Here is a 21,648-nt window from a genome sequence, read left to right on the forward strand (position 1 = left end):
ATTTAAAATTAAATATTATAATTTTATTTATATTTATTTCTTCTTTTATATAAATAATATATTAAATTTCGATTTTTATTTATTTAATTTTAAAGAAAATTCTTAAAAATATTAAGATTTAAACTTTATATTAATTATTATAAGAAAAGATTATTAAAGATATTAAAAGTTTAATTTATTATAATAATAAAGCTAAAAGTAAATTCTTTAAAAGTATTTATTTAATTCTTTAAGATAATAAAAGGGTAAATATAAAAAAGTCTTATTAAAAGTATATTTAATAAACTTAAAAAACTATATTATTTAGAAGATTTTTCGATTATTCTATATTTCCTTTTTAAATAGTTAATTATAAAGGTTATTATAAAAGCTCTAAATAATATTAATTCTTCTCGCTTTTTATTATAATAATAATATATTTAGAAGCTCTCTTTTAATATATTTATATATTTTATAAACTTTATTATAAAAGTTCTATAATCTCTAATCTAATTTATATACCTTTTTAAGCCCTTTTTAGATATTAAGGAGTTAAGAGTAAAATAACGTTTACGTTATATTATAATTAAGAGCTTAGAATTACTTAGGAGGAGGGAGGTTAATTTAGTAAATTAAATAAGGATTACGGAAATCGGATATACTCTAAATAAAATAAAGGATATATTAACGATAATAGAAGTATTAATAATAGTTTAAAGGCTATAAAAGCTCTTTTAATAATAATATAAATAAATTAATTAAATAAGAATTAAGTAAAGTTAATAGAAGTATTTACGTTTATATTTATATTTATATAAATTCTAATTTAAAGAGTCTCGTATTTTTAAAGAAGTTAATCTTAGACTTTATAATACTAAATTAATAGAATTATTTCTAAAAGAAGTTTTTATAATTTAATTAATAAGACCTTTAAATATATATTTAGAGATAATAGATTCGAATCTTATTCTAAGTATTTATATTTTCGATTATAAACTTCTATTTATAATTAAGAATTTAAGGTTTTATTTTTTAAAAGTATTAAGGTTAGAATATATATATATTCTAACTTTATATAGATATTTAACTATTTAATAAATCTAAACTATAATATAGGCCTATATTTAACTATTTAGTAGGATCTATAGAGGCTATTTATTTTACTATTTAACTATTTAATTTAAGTATATTTAGTCGGGCGGTAGCGCTGCTTCTAACTATCTGCGGACCCTGTGGAAGACCCCTTCACTCTGCTCTAAACCACCCACTGACAGGTGTTGACCTTCTATAACATGCAAGGGCCCGTTCAGCTCACCTTCCTTTCAAAAGTATGTCGTCGCGTTTCATTTTCTGCTTAAAATCCGCTTTCGGACCCTTATCATGTCATACTCAACAACGATATTCCAGCAGCTTCTTTGTTGAGCCAGATGAAGAATATGGAAAGTTTATAGCTCGAAGAAGGGTGTAGGTCACTGCCAGAGTGATATTGTGACCAGAAATAGGGTTTACTAATCGCAGAGAGTGTATGAATCACTCATCACAACCACCACCGAATCCACGGCGCAGGGTTCTCAGATACTGCCGAGATCAAGCCTCAGGATGAACTTCCCATGCTTGTCTACATTGTTTAGAACAGCCAACAGAGCAGGGTTCAAATTCGATAGCTCAATATCGTCCACCAGCCATAACTTACATCGTTGAATTGGCTTTCATTACATTTCTGCTTTATCAAGGATATCCGGGCCGCGATCCATCCTCACATTAGGCCCCAAAGCTTACCATAGCTCACATGTTGGATGCTTCTTGGGGCAGTTGAAGGCTTCTAGGAAACCAGCCGAGTTCGCAACCGTGTACAGAAGACGCGCACGGTCAGGCGGATGGCTCCCACCGATGCTCATTTCCAAGACTTCTGGCTGTGACTTGCTGCACCATATGTTACCGAAGGAAATGAAAAACAGCTGCGCGGGTGTAAAACTTTCGAGACCAGGGAGGCGTTGGCTAGGCGCTTCAGCCTCACGCTTTTTCCATGCTCGGAACGATGTTGCGAGCTGCAGCAAGATCTGTCAGATTGATGCCCATAGAAAGGTCACCAGTTGGGGAAGAACTCACGCCACCAGCATCAGCGATGGTTTCGGCTTGGGTACTTATTCCAGTGATGTTTTCGGCTTTTCCATCCGAGTTGATGATCTGATATTGGTCGTATTGATCGATGAAACACTGTGCTCGCTTTTCGAAATCAACGATTGTGGCGTTGTCCCACCACTCCACCTTGTTTCCCGACTCATCGTAGTGACGACCTAAGTTGTCAAACCCGTGGCTGATTTCATGGCTCGCAAGCATGCCCCAGGAGCCATAGTTGACGTACTCGGGATATCCTAAGCCGAAAAAGGGCGACTGCATGATCCCAGCCGGAAACACGATCTCGTTTTGCTCGTAAATATGATAGGCATTTACCTCGGCCACCTGTAGTGAACAGTTAGTGCTCCTGCAGTAAAGTGAATAGGTGATGGATGCTCGGGCTACGGTCTCGTACTGTGAACAACCATCCATCCTTATCCTTCGGGGCAAGAAGAGTCAGCCAGTTCTTGTTCCTTAGGAAAACTGACAACGCCACAGAATTTTCGAAATACGCCCCCCGGCTGATATTCAGGCCGCGATACCAATCCCTCACTGATTGAGCATCGCCCACATTAGGATTCGCTGTAGGATACCCAATCTTTTGAGCCATAGCGTCCACTGTGATCATGTGAGAAGAATTGTGACGAAAATCGCCAATATCGCGGCTTTGCATGACTCTTACCTTTAGCAACTGCGCGCTTCTTAACCGCGTCGCTCATCCAAGAAGTTGCTGCTAGACGCTCGCGATATGCATTTTTGAATTCTCCAATCATTCGGTCTCCTAGCGTCTTAGACTCGCTGCTGAATGCCTTTTGCACGAAGGCTCGTCCAAAACTCCACCTCAATTCTTTTGAGATTTGCGAAATACAGGTCTGCGATCGTTCTGGCGTACTTTCAGGCTCTACACCATTCATTATGTTCTGAATCCGCCTTAGCGGGAGGCTAAAGTCGGGGGAAACCCGAGCCATGAGAGTGTAGGTGGTGAACCACATCAGGTAACCCTGGATCGTCTCTCGATCTGTGTTGTCAAGGACTTCGGACATCCGTCTGAAGTATGAGGATGAACGAAGCAAGATGTCCCCCGGCTGGTATTCTTTTGGAACCTGTGCTTGTACGTACTTGTGTAGGGCTAGATGCCGATTATAGTCAGCTAAGTTGGCAATATCCTGGCAATTGTCAGTTAGGATTTAAGTACATTGTATGGCAGAATTTTCATCACTTGCCTCAGTCACATCATCGTCTTCGCTTATAAACTCGCCCAGAGTCGTAACCTGCCGCTCGAAATTTACGATTCTTTCAGCAAGCTTCTCATAATCGACTGAGATGTTGGAAACTCTCCGGAGCATGGACGCCACGGCAGAAGTATAGCTGGCAATAATCTCAATGTTTTCGAAATCGGAGCCAGTCATAAAGAACGTATTAGGGGGGGCCAGAATAGGGTAGACAACTTGTGGTCTGGTGTCGTCACCTGGCCAGGCCTGAGAGCTGATCAAAGGCTCAACCCCAAGCTCCTGTGACATGTACAGCAGGGCATCCGTAAGCTCATCGCTTTGGACACTGGACTTCGTACAATTTGAGATGGGCCAGAAATGCTTGATCTTGAGCATTATCTCAATCAGCGGGTCCAGACTGACTTCCTTCAGCCGCTGCTCGTTCATACACGACCTGTACATGTTTTGAACCATTTCGAAAATATGTTTATCGGCTGTTGAAGCGCTTTCAGATGCATTTCCCTCCAGGTATGTCTTCATGATCTTCGTATTCTCAACTTGTCGTTCGATAAGAGTCGATACAGAAGCTTCGGAGGGGTCGAGCTCGTGCCGTGATAGCCAGCCTCCGCAGACCATCTGATCGAACTGGGTACATGGATCGTAGGTGGTGTGATTCGGGGCCAGAGCTTCCAAGAGTTGGTTTGCGATGAGTCGGCATGCGGTAGTGCTGCAGACGGCCTCGCTTGTTCTTTCGACAGTATCGATGGGAGTCGCAACCCCTAGATAGCAAAGTAGCCCAAATGCTACTACATTCCAGATGAACCACATATTTAGAAACGATCAAGCCTGGCGCGGTACAAAGTTAAGTCCGCGGGTGAGAAATGTATAATTCGGAAAAGAGGTTGTGCCGAAAAATGAGGGGGGAAAGAAGAAAGAAAAACATCTTTAAACACACGCCTCACACAGAATAGTTTTGAAATCAAAGCATAGGCGGCCAGGCTCATGTCTTTTCCCCTGATCGTTTCTCATATCGCTTAGTGCTGTTCCAAGACGAAAGAAGAAGGTGTAGATTGTCGATCCTGCTGGGCATGGAGCCCAACCACTTTATCCTAGTATTACTTAGACACAGGTGCTCTATAGGGCACATACATGTATGCGGGGATTCCACCCGATCAGTTTAGGCAGCAACATTTCAGCAACCAAGATGCCGCGATCTCGGGAAACAATTTCGTTAATGCTCTCCACGGCATTGTCGAAGAGCCGGGGGTGGTACTCGACATTGGTATGAGAAATTGCCTCAAGTTCGGCGATGAGCATCTGAGCGAGAGTTAGGAGTTCTACCCTGATGGACGTCAGGAACGACTCCTGAAGAGACTTTTCTTCTGATTCTGGTTGTCACTGAACCGATGAGCTTAAGATAAGTTCGGCCCACGAACTTGTTTTGAAGGCCCAACCCGAGGAAACGTAAGGGCTCGGTGATGACTAAGCGGGAGGATCGAGTGCCCTCAAACAGAGCTAGATTCTATAGACAGACTAATACCTTGGCGATTGCGAACCCAACCACCGGGCTGGCATACCCCGAGGAAAGGTACCCTGCTATGGAAGGGAGCCGTGCCACGAGCCAATTACTATTCAGACATCTCTAGTCTCGGCTTATGATGCTCTTTTCGTACAAGCCAAGATACTGGCATCAAGTGGGGCGTACTTACCAATATCCAGCGATGGGCAAATGCTAAGTGAAGATGCAAACACGAGGAATGATGATGTTCATTCGGCCCTTGTGTGGTAATCTTTCTGCCCTCCAAGCTGAAGTAGTTTAGGAATCTAAAGCTCATGAGGAAACCGAGAGAGAAATGCTGTGGCTTCTATGCACTTGATGCAGCGGCTTGTACCCAAAGCTGAAGTAGGCAATAATCTTGAGGCTGTTCAGGGCCCTGATCACGGAATCTCTGGCATTCTCCTGGGTAGAGCACCTATAAAAACTCAAGTTGGGTACAAAACTGAAGACAGAGTACATCGATTTCACGGTTATTTTGAGCAGTGGAGCTGTTATTGCGGCTTTTCCCTTTCCCTTTCGAGCAGAGCAAACGTCCTCCTGCAAATCCACGGTATTCTCAACGTAGATCCCATCCCCGTTTCAAGACTGATTAGCGCTCAGTCCTTCAACACAGATCAGCCGAAGGCATTGCCCCATATTAATCGAAAAACCTTTGGTCCGCTTGAGAAGCGCTGATTTAGGATCTAAATCTTCAACGCAACATCCCATCTGTATCGTCGTGAGAACTGGGGCTCGCGGTAATAGAATGCTGACAAAATCCGCATAAAATTTCTCGTATCGAAGTCGACGGTATATGGAGAGAATGGGTGGCACGCGTTAGCCCAAATCTAAATATGGTATCTACAACAAGTACCACCACAATATCCTTGTCCGTGTTTGTCGACGAGTTCCAGAACAGACGCGCACCGGGTGCCACTTTAGGCTGCCATTTTTTGTACAATGCTATACCAGTTGCCGTTCCTGTTCACGAAGCACAAATATCATGGTCTTCAAAAATCCTCTATGAAAATAATTTACACGACCACTGCAACACGGTTACTGCACAGCTATAGTTTCGCTGCCACGACTCGACATCTTCTTAGTACCTCGCCAACATCAGCAGCCACCTGTCCCAGCATCTTTGGTGCTAGTGAAGCAGTAGCAGCGGAAACGTATCGAGCCTGTGGTAGAGGATGGATGCCTTTCACGAGCTGCGGGCACTTTACACGCAGAAAGCACACGAAATCTACCTTGAAGGCTATTTCCAGGCATGGATCAATTCAGATCTGACACCTGAAGCCATCCTTGCTTCCATCCCACCTGACAAGCAAGCGTCATACCGACCACTCCATCTTCTATACCTGCTTCTACAGAATCGGCGAGGTCCTTGGCCACTTACACCGCTGCATTTACACTACGCTCGCCTTCTACGATGCCTCCCTGTCCACTTGTCGGCTGAGGAGGATCAACTTTACTGGGTTCTGAAAGCAGTCGAAACCTATGTCAAATCGGGGTATAAGTGCCTCACCGATTTTCTTTCAATCGACGACACTCCCTCTCTTCGAACTTCTGATCCCGACGTTTCAATTTCTCATCGTGAGCTGTTTGAGTTCGTGCGAAACTTCTCTCTGCCAAGCAGCAACCGTCAGGATCAGTCACAGTCAAGATACAAGGGACTGCCAGCAGCAATCCTACAGAAAAAGTCTGTAATATCCCTCGCTTTAGCAAACGGGCCATTACTCGCCGCCACGTGCCTGGCTGTTGCAGCGTCTTATGTGGCTGCACCTATGAATCCGTTGGGGGGAATGCAGCAGTTCCGATCCGAAGTTATACAAAGCGGAGCAACATATATTATCACTACGAGGGAACTCTTCAGCAAGTTGTCTCTATTCGACGATTGGGCTAGCATCAATCAGATTACAATCCTGCTCATCGACTGGGAGCCTGCCCACGGCTTTACGATGTGGGATCATGAAGGCCGAACCGTTTTGCCTGCGCTACCTGGCACCAACCAGCCCGTTTTGCATGTAACGCCCAACAAGGCAGATGACCTGGCGCTCATACTCTTTACAAGTGGGACATCAGGAACAAAGAAGTGTGTTCCAATCACACTGCATTCCATCATATCAGGTGCATTGCTTGTGGTTGACTCGTGGGGCTTGGAAAGTGAGGATACATGCATAAACATGATGCCCTTGTATCACATGTAAGTCACTGTCCATTTCTTCCATTCTTCGTCTCTCCCTCTGTCTTTCCTCTTGACATGTAATCGAGCGGTCACACTTGTTTGTGATGCCCGAAAGCTGACATTAAATTAGTGGCGGTCTTGTTCGGAACATCGTCGCTCCAATCTTCGCAGGGGGCTCCGTTGTATGCTGCCAGGCATTTGATGCGTCTCGATTTTGGGATCTTGTTGAGTCTGGTAAACCAACTTGGTACTATGCTTCACCCACCATGCATCACGTAATTCTGGCGGCTGGACGCGGACGAGAAGAAGCCTTGAGGCGTAGCAACATTAGGCTTGTATGCAATGCCGCTGGAGATTTGCCGCAGTCGCTTGCGAGTCAACTACGCTCCACGTTTCAGAGTGTAGTTCTGCCCAGTTACGGAATGACAGAGTGCGTAAAATCTGATTGATCTAAAAAGGAGGCTAGGCTAATCGACTAGTTCAGATGTATGCCGATATCTACACCACCTCTCGACTACACGCTCGAGCGACCCGGGACATCGGGCTATAGCTGTGGACCGCAGCTAGTTATTCTCGACCAAGCAGATAATCCGGTCCCCACCGGTACCACTGGTCGTATCTGTATACGAGGCGAGCCTCTCTTCCGGGGCTATCTCCAGCAGGATGGCTCGCTAGATCGATCATGTTTCAACTCGTCTGGATGGTTCGATACCGGCGATCTTGGCTTTTTGAACATGGAGCAATATCTGTACGTCACAGGTCGAACCAAAGACATCATAAATCGCGGAGGCGAATTGATCTCACCTTCCGAGGTGGAAACCGCTATCCTGACAGCTTCAGCAACTGAAGGCACTCCTGTCAGTGGTAGGATAGACCAAGTGCTTGCTTTCGCCATTCCCCACGATGTCTTGCAGGAAACAGTTGCTGTAGCCTTGGTGACGCCAAGTGGAAAGCTTCGCATTGACCTACGGGCCCTTCATGCCGCCCTCAAGACGCTGCTGCATCAAGCCAAGTGGCCTGTTATGATCTGCTACATGGACCAGTTGCCGCGGAATAGCACCAACAAGCCATTGAGAAGTCGTCTCGCCAAACGCCTCGGCATGATGGAGTTCCATGATGGTCTCCCATACTTTAGCAGACATCTTGAGGCGCTTTGTCCAGCTACGGATACCAGCTTACTAGTTCCCATTCCCTCACGGCCGCTTCGATTTGATAAGACAGCTGTCAACATGGTTTTGAGCACTTGCAGCATGCTTCCTCCTAGGTTCCAGACGAGGTTTCAGCTTAGCCCCGTTGGTGAGATGCTAGATCTCATCATATGGCCAACGGGATCAGCTCGGGGCGAGGATGCCCACTCCGATGCGCTCCCATACGACACGGCTCTTGCGAAGCAAGTGGAGAGCTACTTGTTTCAGCACCTCGACGCGTACTTGGTTCCCGGAAGAATTACGATGCTCCGCCAGTGTGTCCCGGTCGACCCCGCCGGCGCGGTAGACGCGTCTGCTTTACAACAAATCATGGACCTTGTTGAAAGGCAGGCGACTAGGAACTCGAGCTTGACTGTCATGCTCGTCAAGGAGGCTGTTTCGCAGGCTTTAGGTGTTTCCCCGCATAGGATCTTAGTCGAAGACAATTTCTTCGACCTTGGAGGCGACTCGATCCGAGCCGGTGCTTTGAGTGCACTACTGCGGCGCAGATTCGGTATTCAAGTGCCCGTCACAGCCATTTTCGAGCACGATAGCATCAAGTCGCTTGCGGATTGGATCGACACTCTCCTCCCAACCACCTCTACATCCGGCCCCACCATCGGCGTAGACCACGAGGCTGCATCAAGAGACCCAACCTGCCAAGAAACACGCTCTTCCACACAACCAATGCTCATGGTACTACAACTCCTCCCCATCGCCCTACTGTATCCTATGCGGCGAGGATTGCAATGGACCTTCTTCCTGCTATGCATGACCGCCACACAGCGTTGGTCGTCTGGTGCCACAGTCTCAGGTCGGCTCGTCAACCTGGTGGTCAGCATCATGATTGCTCGAGTTTGCATACGCATCATCGCGCCTCTCGTCGGTATCCTGGCCAAGTGGGTGATAATTGGCAGGTACAAAGAGGGCTTGTTCCCCATGTGGGGATCATACCATACGCGCTGGTGGATGGTGCAGAAGATTGTTTCAATCTGCGGACAAGGCGTATTCGGCCTGAATGACACAACCCACAATGTCTATCTCCGCGCCATGGGCGCCCGTGTGGGACGCAACGTTCGTTTCCACGGGTGTCAACTTGGCGAGTGGGATCTGCTTGACCTGGGCGATGGCTCGTCGGGCAACAAGTGCATCTGTCGTCCATTTGCGGTGGAGGCTAAGACGTCAATGTATCTCGGCCGCATTGAGATTGGAGCCAATGCTTCTATTGGCCTCACGTCCATCATAGCCCCAGGCTCGGCCATCCCAGCCGGCTCGCATATCGGGCCCAACTCGTCGAGCTGGGAAGCCGCGAACGAAGGCTCTGATGGCGACGACGCGAATGGATTTGAGTGTCCACCTGAACCAGCTTTTTGGATGACATTATTGTTGACATGCCCTCTCATTGTCACCGGCTGGTTTCTCGAATTGCTTCCCTGGCTCAGCGGCTTGGTTGGGATGGTGATCCAGCAGCCCAATGAAGTGGAAGACTCCATTCGGCACGTTCTTAGGTGGTTTGCGCAGCCTCATCGAGTCGGCTTCCACCTCTTGGCACTCGTTCTTCGCGTCCTCTTAAGCCCCGTGGTGGGGTTTTTCTTTGCTTATGCTGTCCGCAGGGTCGTGGACGATGTTTTCAGGTTGCACGACTTTCGCCGCAGACCGCATCAGCTCGTGCTGTGGAGAAACGCTCTGATCAGAGCGCTTTTTCCTAACGATAAATTGTCGAGCTTGGCTTCCATGTTTGGTCAGCATTACGAGATGACTTCAATCATTCTCCGGTCGATGGGAGCCAAAATTGGCAGACGCGTCTATTGGCCGGGCACGGGGCCGAGCATCGGCGATTACCACATGCTGAACATAGGCAACGACGTCGTCTTCGGGTCTCGTGCTCATCTGGTGACCTCGGACGCCATGGGAACTCTGCCCATCACTGTCGAGGACAACGCCATGATTGCGGACCGTGTTGTTTTGCAGCCCGGTGTGAATATCGGTTATCAGACTGTCATGGGATCAGGCGCTCTATCGCGTCGGGGTGAGAGCTACGTCTCTGGTGCGGTTTATGTTGGCTCGAGGAACGGCCAGGCAATTCACCTTCGCAAAGGTGGACAAGCGCGGTCCAGGCGAGTCGACCGGGACGTCTCCCAGCACGAGGAGAGCTTGGACATCTGGGCACAGTCTGGAAACTCATCGCAGAGTCCCCTTGCCCTACCCGAGGAGCTGAGTGACAACACGCAGCTTCGAGGGAGTTTGGATCGCGACAATGAGAGAGGCGACGGCGCATCCACAAACGACAACTCCGCCAAATCAGTCATGTCTCCGTTCAGCCGGGCATTCTATCAAAAACAGGCGCCTTACAAAGTGCTCGGAATCCCGGAAGTCACGATCATCTCTTGCACGATCATTGTCCTCACGGCTGTGTTTTGGAACGTGCCGAGTGTTGCTGCTATCCAGATTACCCAACGCTTCACGAGTGATGGGGAGCAAGGCGTTCTTCTGTGGGAAGCGCTCAGGATCTGGGGCATTATGACCTTCAGCATTGCGGTGATCACAATCACTCAGGTTCCCTTCGCCTTGGCCTTTGTGATTCTAGCCAAGCATTTGATTATCGGCCATCGAGTCCCAGGCAACTACGACTGGGACAAATCATCGTACTGTCAGCGATGGCAACTTCATCTCGCTCTCGAGCGTCTCCGCCGCCATTGCTTTCGCAGTCAAGGCATATTAAGCTATCTCACTGGTACAGAGTGGCTGGTGTGGTACTATCGTCTGTTGGGGTCCCGAATAGGCCGCAACTGTGCACTCTTCGCCAATGGCCATCCTACGGTTATGCTTACAGAGCCTGATCTCGTCAGCATTGGCAATCGCGTCGCCATTGATGATGCGAGTATTGTGGCGCACATCAACACGCGGGGGAACTTTGACCTCAACCGCCTCGACATTGGCGATGGATGTGTGCTTCGCTCAGGAAGTCGACTCCTCAGCGGCGCGTCAATGCAACCTGATGCTTGCTTGCTAGAACACACTCTTGTCATGGGGGGCGATGTTGTGGGGACAAAGTGCACTCTGCAAGGCTGGCCCGCGGAATCGTTTGTAGGAAGAAGGATGCCAAGTAGGAAGGCCTGCTAGAGTGAATCTTGTCATGAAATGACCTGGGATCGCTTTTCATGCTGGCATTGTCGACAAGAGCCCAAGGGCGCCCGTAGCGCAATCTAGGGTTTCCTGATACATGGGAATCACTAACACTAAAGTTCAAGCCCTATGATGAGCAATGGTCCAGCTCCTAGTGTCCATTCTCAGCACGCCTTACAATCCTCCCCCCTGGTGAAACGGTTTGCTGCTGCGGAGCGCTCAACACGTGCACAGAAACGCTTCTTCAGTCCTACTCTACGCGCACTCGGCGAAACGACCCTTAGTAACCCAGGGAGGCCCTTCGTTACGTCCTTACACTAAAATGCCTATGTTCAATGGTGAATTACAATCTAATATTATGCTCTACTGAATGTAGCTTAAAACTAGGTTGGCAGTTACTTGACTAAAGATATCGTTGATACCGAAAATCTTGAAAATGGATAGAGCTGAGGGTTAGGGTTACTGGAGTTGTGTCGGAACTGCATCCCCGCCAAAACGATAGAGATGCTACAAGCATGGTAATATGTATTTATCAGATTCCAAGGTCGACCACGCTCCGGCCGGCCTGGCCACCACGCGTGCATCGGATCCTCGTCACATTTGCTCCTGCACCCAAAAAAACATTATCCACTCTGTTCGACTGAGCATCGCCAACCACCACCCGCGCCGACGACAACCCTCGACATCTCCCGACCCTTCAACACAGACGCGAAACGGCTTCTTCCCATTGAGACAAGGCCCAACACTGCCAGCCGCTAAAGCATTCCGTCAACATGGCCTCGGCCGCGACGAATGGCGATGCCGCCGCGGCTCTCGACGACATCAAGCCCCCCGCCGGTGTCGTGCTCCCGCCGCGCGAGATCCGCAACGTCCTCGAGAAGACGGCGGGCTACGTGGCGCGCAACGGATTTGTCTTCGAGGACAGGATCCGCGAGAAGGAGCGCGCCAATCCCAAGTTCAGCTTCCTCAACACGGCCGACGCCTACTACGCCTTTTACCAGTGGCGGCTCGAGGAGATCAAGGCCGGGCGCGGCACGGCCATCGCCGCGGGACGCGCCAACGAGGCGGCAGCGGCGGCGGCTGAGAAGCCCAAGGGACCCCCTAAGCCGGCGGACTTTCAGTTCTCGGCGCGCATGCCGCGGCTCAGCCAGAAGGACCTCGACGTCATCCGGCTGACGGCGCTGTTCGTGGCCAAGAATGGGCGGCAGTTCATGACGCAGCTGGCGCAGCGCGAGGCCGGCAGCCCGCAGTTTCACTTTCTCATCCCGAACCACACCTTTCACAACTTTTTCCAGCACCAGGTCGACCAGTACACGGCGCTGCTGCGGACGATGGGCCTCGGCGGCGAGGGCGGCAAGCTGCAGCAGGAGGTCACGGCCGAGCTGCAGGGCAACGTCGACGACAAGTACAGGGTGCTGGCGCGGGCGCGGCAGCGGGCCGAGTACGCGCGCTTCCAGGAGGCCGAGAAGGTCAAGAGGGAGCAGGAGACGGAGAAGAAGCGCGAGGAGTTTGCGCGCATCGACTGGAACGACTTTGTCGTCGTCGAGACGATTGTCTTCAACGACGCCGACGAGCAGGCCAACCTGCCGCCGCCGACGAACCTCGCCGACCTGCAGTACGCGTCTCTCGAGGAGAGGAACAATGCGTCGATTGGCGGCAATTTCCGCATCGAGGAGGCCATGCCCGACGAGGTCACCGACTACAACGCGACGTCGCTGCCTCTGCACAACAGCTACGCGCCGCAACAACCCCAGCAGCAGCAGCAGCAGCAACACCAGCAACAGCCATACCAACAGACACATGGACCGAATGGACAACCGCCGAGGAAGACGGCCGAAGAGGAGGAGGAAGATAGGCGGATCCAGGAGAGGAGCGACGCGCGCGCGAGGGAGCAGCAGGCGCGAGCCGAGGCACGGGGCGGCAACGGGCCCATGAAGATCAAGGAGAACTACGTGCCGCGGGCGATGCAGCGGGCGGCGCAAGCGGTGCCGATGGCGCTGTGCCCGAACTGCAAGCAGCAGATTCCGATGGACGAGCTCGAGGCGCACATGAGGAGTGAGTGGACCTGACCCCCCCCCCCCCCCCCCCCCCTTTTTTTTTCGTTTCCTTCTTTTTACCCAAGGGGTCGCATCTCTGCTAACACATCTGTCTAGTTGAACTGCTCGATCCTCGATGGAAGGACCAGAAGGCCAAGGCCGACGCGCGTTATGCGACGACGAACCTGTCGACGGCTGATGTGGCCAACAATCTCAAGAGGCTGGCAAGTCAGCGCAGCGATGTGTTTGACGGCATCACGGGCCAGCCTCTGAGCGAAGAGGAGCAGGCTCGACGGAAGAAGGCGGCGGTCCACGGCGTGGAGAACCCCAACATGGGGCCCAACCACATGCAAGGGCTCAATGTGAATGACCAGATCCGAGCGATCCACCAAAAGTTTTCGGATCGCAAGTAGGGTCCGGCGAAGGGAGGGCTACTGCTGTACCATGTGTACGTTTGTACAATGTGTAGGCCTGTACAATGTGGTGTGGTGGTAAGGCATTCGCCGTGTACACGAGAGGGTTCAGGTTTGATCATGGGGTAGCGAGCGGCCCAAGAGTTCGCTGTGGCTGCAAGAGAGGCTTTGCATGATGAAAAACGAGGGACAAGTTGGATACTTTCCTGCTGCCGATGGTGTCTGATGCCTATGGACGTATGCACAAGGCTGCAGCTCGTGATGATGACATGATACATACCGACTCCCTAAAGGTAGGTACGAGGCAGCCCCCGCATCTGCAGCTTGTGTGCTTGATCTGAGGTAATGCGAGCTAGCATCTGCCATCCGAGCTTCTTCCCCCCCGGCAACTCCAATAAAGGCACCTTTCTTTACCCCTCCTCGCCTGCTTTCCGATTGCCAGCCAAAAAGCGGGAATTCCTGTGACCTGCTACCTGCAACCTGCAACTTACGACCTACAACCAACGACACACGACCTCGACGACCTCGACGACCTCTCCCCTCCATCGCATCCTCCCCCCCCCCCCGACACATCCTCTCTCCCGGCGACCCCCCGCCAACACCGCCAAAACGGCGTCCCGCGACCAGGACGGGGCTCAGGCCCCCGGCGGCGCCGAGTCGCCCAACTCGCCGACCTCGCCCTTCCACCGTCCCATCCTCCAGGCCATGCCCGACAACCGTCAGCAGTCCTTTGACGAGATTTACGGCCCGCCCGAGAACTTCCTCGAGATCGAGGTCCGCAACCCCCGCACCCACGGCATGGGCCGCTCCATGTACACCGACTACGAGATTCTCTGCCGCACAAACATCCCCGCCTTCAAGCTGCGCGCCTCGAGCGTCCGCCGCCGCTACTCCGACTTTGAGTACTTTCGCGACATCCTCGAGCGCGAGTCCGCCCGCGTCACCATCCCGCCGCTGCCCGGCAAGGTCTTCACGAACCGCTTCAGCGACGACGTCATCGAGGGCCGCCGCGCCGGCCTCGAAAAGTTTCTCAAGATTGTCGTCGGCCACCCCCTTCTGCAGACCGGCAGCAAGGTCCTCGCCGCCTTCGTCCAAGGTATGCCGATGCCGCTGCTCACCACCTCTACCTCCTCTTCCTCTCTTGCCTCCTGCTCTCTGCCCGAGACGCCGCCGCCGCCGGCCACCGCCCTGCACACCCCCGTCTCCTCCGAGTCGCTGCGCGCCGCCGTCGCCGCCGAGCGCCAGCAGGAGGACCTCGTCTGGATCGTCGGCAGGACGAGGGGCAGGCGGCGGTCTTCCGTCCTGCAGCAGCAGCAGCAGCCGCCGCAGCCGCCGCAGCCGCAGCACCACCACCACCAACAGCCGCCCGCGGGCAGACACAGGGACGGGGACCAAGAGAGAGGCACTCCACAGCCGCGAGGGGACAGACAGCTGACGTGATGCCGCAGACCCCAACTGGGACCGCAATGCGTGGTGACTGAAACTCCGACGCGCCTGGCCCAGCGCCCTCGCCCGCCACCCCTCGTCCCCGCCGCCCGCTGCGCCCGAAGCGCCCTCCGCCGTCGCCCCTGCCCGGGTCCCCAACAAGCTGCGCAAGAGACATGCGCCGCGCTGCCAGCCGCGCTCCGACACGCCGCTCGAACGGGTGTCGTCGTCAGACATGTGAATTCCGCTGTTGCGCGCGCCCATATGCCCAACGAGGAATCGAGCCTTGCATTGTTTGTGAATGGATTGGCAGGACAATAGGGTGAATGCAATCGGGGCAGGACGTTGAGCAGGGATCTGGATACAGGCAATTTTCGTGTGTGTGTGTGTGTGTGTGTAAGAGAGAGGGAAAGAAAATGAGTGTGTGTTACTTAGGTTGAGGGGGCCGTTTTGTCCTTCCATCTCTTCTTCCCCGCGCAGCACTGTCAGCTTCCTACATGACGTCTCAACCGCTCGATATAGGAATCCACGGGGTGCCAGCATGACCTTTTTTCCCTTCTCTCTCTCTTCTCCGTGTTCAATCTCCTCTTTCCCGGCCTTCATCCTAGCAGTTTCCTTGGTTTTTCTCTCAAAAGTGGCGTCGGGAGGGAGGAAAGCTCTGCCATGACATGAGCTACAAACCATTCTTTCTCACCTTTCACAAAGTGTGTGTACTCTCGATGCTATGTAAACGCAAGGCAAAAAATGCCCGACGCAGAAAATATTGATCGAATCAGGATATGTCCATTCGCTGTTCTCCCTCGCATCGATTGGCCCTTGGCTGTCTGCCTGTCATTTGCAGAAGCCTGGACTCTCCCAGCCGACGGCCCCTCTACTCCTAACAAGTGTGGTGTTACAAAACTGGTTCCAATGTACACAATTCTCTCTTTCTCTCCCTTTTCTCTCTCGAGTGGAGAATCTCCCAACGCCGGAATTTTTTCTGGTGCCCCAATGCAAAGCCTTATCCCCCCGTGCGGTTTCCATGCCCCATCTGCTGCCTGTTCCGGATTCAATGACCGGTGCCTGATTTTATCTTTTTCCAGAATAAGTGGTTTGTGGTGATGTACAAAAAGAGGTGTGATCGAAGAAGTGTTGTGCGAGAAGGATATCGTGGAGAAGTGGAGGTGTGTGTGTAAGTGTATCTGTGTGTCCGCAGGCCGGGCGGCGGTGTGGCTCGTATTACAAAGTCGTTTTATCGTCGCAATTGTGCTTCTCCCCCTTTCCTGCCGTTTGCGATCATTCCTTTTCATTGGACGGCACGTCGAACAACCGGAGGATGCCCTCGTACATGCCGAACATGATGGCGGCGCTCGGCACCGTCCGCATCAGGTGCGGCGTCAGGCCGCCGTAAAGGCCCATGAAGCCTTCTTCCTTCCACACGAGCTTGAAGCATTGCATGAGACCGGTGTACTTGAGCCGGCCGTTGGCCTCGGGCGCCTGTCGTAGCCTTGTCCGTGCGACCTGTGGCATGTCAGCACACGTGATTCAGTCTAGAGAAAAGAGTCTTGTACGCCATCCCGGCGGGCAAGGGGAGGCAAGGAAACCTACTTCGTGAGGGTATGCAATAACGGCGGCCACAAACTTGGCGCCGCCAGCGGAGATGATTTTGCCCGTCCAATCGACCGTCGTGTCCCAAGCCGTCTTGTCGCGGCCGCTCGCGACAATCTTGTCGTTGCGCTCCTTCAGGTAGCGCTTCATCTGCTCGTACATCATCCACTGCAGCGTGCTCTCTGTGACGCCGAGGTAGCTGGCGCTCATGCCCTTGTACAGGCCGCGGATGCCTTCGGTGCCCAGCACCTGCCGGATGCAGTCGATGCTGTTGCGGTACTGGCGCGTCGCGGCGCCGCCCGCCTTTTCGACGATCGTCTTGTCGAGCTGCAGGCGCGTCTTGACCATCCAGATCGGGTTCGTCGCCGTGCTCGTCACGATGCCCGCCGCGGCCGCCGCGCAGAGGTGCACCCAAGCCGCCTCCTTGCCGTCGTTGGCGTACTGCGCGATGAGGCGCTTGCCGTTGCCGTAGGTGTAGAAGTTGATGGCGCGCGCCGGGACGACGCCTGTCAAATTCGGACCGAGGCCTTTGAACAGGGCCCGCGGGCCCTCGAGCTTGTAGACAGAAGAGAGAATGGATAGGGTATCGCGAAGGTGGAAGGCGGCGGCGGAAAACGGATTGAGGGCAACAGCAGGACGAGAGGCCCGCAGCTGAGATTGGTAAAAGTCGGATTGGAGGCGTGTCTTCAGAACGTCAAGAGGCGCCGTAAGGGCGGCCGATGTCATGCCGCCGACACTAGAGGCATGTTAGCTGTCTGGCGATGAGGAGAAAAAGGGGCAAGGGGCAGAGCCTACCCTCCAGCCAGGAAATGGACCCATGACTTTCCAAACGGCGATGTCTGGGTTACAATCGCTGGGTTCTGTGTAGTGTCGGGAAACACATCGCCAGTCTCTCGAGATGTGATGAAGGATGCCGTGTCTGGTTGAGGGCTGTGAAGGGTTGGCCTGCCATGGCGGTCTCCAGGACCTGCCATGAAGTCTGGTTTCGAGAAGGAGTGGGCCATCGATGTGGCGAGACAAGACGGAGACAAAAGCGAGGTGATGTGAGTCGCGGTCGTTGGGAAAAAGAGTTTTATGATCTATCTCGGTGCGATTTGCGGGCACAAAGAGATGTTGTCGTGATCTCTGGGTGAGTTGACCGGGACTTGTGGTGCCATGGGGTTTGTCGAGATATGGATCAGGGTCCCGGAATCATCAAGTCTTTTTTTCCCCTGTACGACGCGCCGCGCATCGACTGGGCTGTGTCATCATAAGACTTGGCCCGTGCGTCAATGGGATGGGCAGGAGTGGTAGGCGGTGTGCCTACACATCCACGCCACTCGGTGTGTGTCGGTGTGACGAGGTCCTGGAATGCATGCATTACGATTGGCCTAGCCTTCACTTTCAGGGGCATACATTTGCATGAGCCTGCGTTTATGATTGTTCATGCATAAACTTGATTTTGATACGTATTTCTCACTTCGTTTTTCTCTCAACATATGTACAGGCTGCCCATGTCCCATGATCGTCTTCACCACGCCACCTGTGAGATCTATCTGTGAGGACCCTGTGCTTCAGCCTGACATGACATAGCCACGTGATTGATGTGTTCTCTGTGTACATCTCATTTTCCACTTGACCTCAGCATCAGGATTTCCATTAATCTAATGCCCTGTTGGCGAAGGGGCTTGCCTGACGACACCATCTCGAGCGTCCGCTGCTGCCGTGGCTACCGAGGCCATATGGCTCAGCCGAGCATGGTCTCTGTGTGGGCCCGGATGATCGTCACGGTGAAGTATATCTGCTGGCCACGGCTTGGATGCCGAGGGCGAGACGGACACGCGGATCTGCGGCAGACTATTCGGTGGTGCCCTCTTCTCTACCGTTTCGGTTGGAGAAGGTGGTCGTATCGTAGGCTGGCTTCCCCTGCTGCCCGGTCTCGAGCTCTCTCCGCGGGCTGGTGGCGAGCCTACAGACTCATCCGTCGTGTGGCGCTGCTCATCGTGGCTCGCGTCATATTTCAACCCTGTCGCGTGACCCGAACCAGATCCACTGCCTTCCAGTTCAGCGTCCCCCGCGTTGTTCTCTTCCCGTTCGAGCCATGCAATTTCGCGCTCTGTGATGGTCTTCCAAGAGCACTTGGCGTGTTTTTTGGTGCAACCCTGGCATGCCGTGAGATGCTTGATGCAGGGCGATTTCAGTCGTCGACAACGGTCACATGGTGGGTAGATTGGGCTTCCTTTGTCGAGTCTTTCTATGCGCGAGGTCATCGCGGTGCGGTGGACTGCGGATGGGTCGAAAGAGTCCCTCCGGTGCACAGGTGGAGCGGACGGTAAAGGGGATCGACCAGGCTGCGTCGGTAGTTGCTGACGATGATCCGAGGTGCTAGTCGAGTTGTGAAGGATATGACCAGCATCGTGAGAATGACCAGGTGGCGTCCGCTGTGCCAATGACTGAACGCTGAAAGCAGTAAACTGTTGCAAGAGGTCGGCGCGAAGATCGTAGCTTGGCCCTGGACCGCCATGTCGGTGTGGAGAGGAAACAGGATGGAATCCGGGCGAGTGTGAGCTGCTATTGTGTCTCGAGTTGATGGCGGCTTTCCGGCCGCTTAGGTGATAATTCAGCTGACGGGCCCTCTTGGCGACTTCGTCTGCTTTCTTGATGAGCACCTGTAACCTCTTTTCAACAATGTCCAGCGTCGCCAGCTCGGCCGTTTCGTCTTCCTCGAGCGGTGCGTTTGAGGCAATGGAGAATCGGTCAAGGGTGCCGTTCACTATCAGTCGCCAATCGTCTTCAAGGATTTGTACCTGCGACCCATTGAGGAAGAACTGGCACGATCGCTCACCATCAGCGTTTGTGGTCAGTACAAATTTGTCCGAGTTTGATCGCGCGAACGTGACGATATCGAGCCAGCTTATTGGCGCGTGCTGATGATGGTATGGAGATGCGGGAGATGCAATGATGGGCCCTTCAAAGACACCCTCCATGGCCCTCAGCAGGCGAGGGCCCGTGAGCTTGGCACCCAGGTTGGCTGCCAGGCTCTCGTGCCTGTTCAGCACCCCTGGCTGGTGTTAGTTTACGATCGAACAAGGAGGGGAATAGCTGGGTTCTATTCGCACCTTCATAACTGTTGAGAAGGCCAAGAACATCGGAAAATGTGTCAGCGTCACCGGGAATGAGCTCCAGTCTTCCGGTGCTCGACTTGGTCAGGTAATTGATGAGGAACGAGTTGCCTGGAAAGATAGATTAGCCGGGTTTCATTCAACAAGATGTATTGCGTCCCCATAAGGCTGATTGAATACAGTGGCGAGTATCCGTGAGGCAGCCAACATTCAAGGCTGGCTGTTTGCTGAGTTCAAGTCAAAGCCTCGGCACATCGTCACGCCCGGAGCCGAGCACGCCCGGCCCGGAGCGCCAAGAATCAATGATAGACCCGAGGATTGGATGACGGGTCTATGCTTTTCGCGCGGTGGATAGCCGTTCAGGTGCATGATGGGTGCGTTGCATCGGATTGGAGGGCTCATGTGGGCAAGACAAGATGAAAGACGGTCGCAAACACAATAGTGTGAGCCGCTGCTACATACCAGATTGCGGCGGAGGCGGTTGAGGGATGCGGTCTGAGTTGTTTTGGCTGCCAGCATCGTCCGCATCGCGCTTCCGTTTGTGAATTTCTTGAGGCTCTGAAACATGTGTCATGGTGACGGCTAAAGATTGCAGACTTGCAATGGACACCACACCAAGGGAAATCCTAGGAAGAGTGGACAGGCGGATGAAATTTGGCGGAGCGCAAGCTAGGGGCCCCAGAACAGGATCTCTCTCACAACCGGCGAACGCACGTCAGGTTGAGTTCGGCTCCGCTGCAGGCAGAAAGCGCAGTCTAATCCAGTTCACAGATGCTGCTGAGCTGATTTTGTTGCGCCAAAGACGAGTTGCAGCAAAAAGAAAAAGTCAACAGGGGAGAGATTCCAATGTCGTTCGTAGGTAGCAATTGGTCGCCGCGTAGGTGAGAGAGACGTGTGTCAATAAGATTGAGCACTGAGGATGCACCGAGGGTTGTTTGTCGCAGTGTTGTTGGATCTCGAGATAGATTGTTTGGGTGAGCTCTGGCCGTCGTGAGAGACGAATGGTCACGAGAACACGAGGTAGCGCTCAGAGCTCGAGGGGTTGTTGTTAGAGAACCATTGTCGAATGCCGCTGGACGTTCTTCAGGTGGTCGATTCAATGACAGACGCAGGCTGTGACCTTGAAGTGAAAGGCAGGCACCAGGACAACAGACCAGACCAGAGGCGCCGAGTTCTTGCACTGGACTACCGAGACTTTGGTACACAGCTGCCAAAGGGACCAGAAGGTAATGTAGAGAAGAAGCGAGTAGGAGCAGAGGGGGGAGACGGGAAGGAGAGGTGGATGAAAGAATGGATGGGATGAGGGAAATGGAGAGAAAAGAAGGTCCGGGGGTTCTCCGATGCGCTGCCTGCTTGGTGGAGGTTCATTCAGTGGGTGGTGTGTGTGTGTGTGTGTGTGTGTGTGCATGTGCACTTCGTACCACCAAGGGTAGATAGGTAGCCGGGAGCCTGGGAAGTACCTGCCCGCTTCAGATGGGCCCCCAAAAGCAGCTTGGATACAAGCAGGAAAGTACACTGGGTTGACTGGGTCTAGCGTCTCCAGCGTCAAGGGCGGGGAGGAAGCCGGGGCATATGCGATGGGGACGGGCAGTCGGTGACGGTGGGCAGGGTTGACGGGACGGGACATTGGAGGCCGCTGGGCCGCACCTGCCTGCCAGCCACTGACTGCCTTTGAACCAGCCCTCCCTTTCTGTCCACCACTTGACGCGCTGCACCGTCCTGGATGACAGAGAGCCCACC

At 52.4% G+C, this 21,648-nt stretch overlaps 4 protein-coding genes across 4 annotated transcripts; 1 reads left to right on the forward strand and 3 right to left on the reverse strand.

Moving 5' to 3' along the window:
* Positions 1-1,992: 1,992 nt before the first annotated feature.
* Positions 1,993-2,816, reverse strand: D7B24_004961 (uncharacterized protein; the record flags this gene model as incomplete). The annotated part of the gene is made up of 3 exons (XM_028639124.1): positions 1,993-2,442; positions 2,669-2,715; positions 2,780-2,816. 3 exons carry the CDS (start codon positions 2,814-2,816, stop codon positions 1,993-1,995), a joined length of 534 nt encoding a protein of 177 aa, XP_028499031.1.
* Positions 2,817-8,907: 6,091 nt separating this feature from the next.
* SF3A1 (splicing factor 3a, subunit 1) lies at positions 8,908-15,235 on the forward strand (the record flags this gene model as incomplete). Its single annotated transcript, XM_028639125.1, has 5 exons — positions 8,908-9,571; positions 10,079-10,797; positions 12,099-13,401; positions 13,500-13,744; positions 14,423-15,235. 5 exons carry the CDS (start codon positions 8,908-8,910, stop codon positions 15,233-15,235), a joined length of 3,744 nt encoding a protein of 1,247 aa, XP_028499032.1.
* Positions 15,236-16,495: 1,260 nt separating this feature from the next.
* Positions 16,496-17,811, reverse strand: D7B24_004963 (uncharacterized protein; the record flags this gene model as incomplete). The annotated part of the gene is made up of 3 exons (XM_028639126.1): positions 16,496-16,720; positions 16,808-17,543; positions 17,603-17,811. The coding sequence occupies 3 exons, from the start codon at positions 17,809-17,811 to the stop codon at positions 16,496-16,498; spliced, it is 1,170 nt and encodes a 389-aa protein (XP_028499033.1).
* Positions 17,812-18,450: 639 nt separating this feature from the next.
* Positions 18,451-20,482, reverse strand: D7B24_004964 (uncharacterized protein; the record flags this gene model as incomplete). The annotated part of the gene is made up of 3 exons (XM_028639127.1): positions 18,451-19,847; positions 19,906-20,019; positions 20,371-20,482. 3 exons carry the CDS (start codon positions 20,480-20,482, stop codon positions 18,451-18,453), a joined length of 1,623 nt encoding a protein of 540 aa, XP_028499034.1.
* Positions 20,483-21,648: the final 1,166 nt, after the last annotated feature.

This window comes from Verticillium nonalfalfae (assembly GCF_003724135.2).
Source record: "Verticillium nonalfalfae strain VnAa140/NRRL 66861 chromosome Unknown scaffold_3, whole genome shotgun sequence".
Lineage (NCBI taxonomy): Eukaryota > Fungi > Ascomycota > Sordariomycetes > Glomerellales > Plectosphaerellaceae > Verticillium > Verticillium nonalfalfae.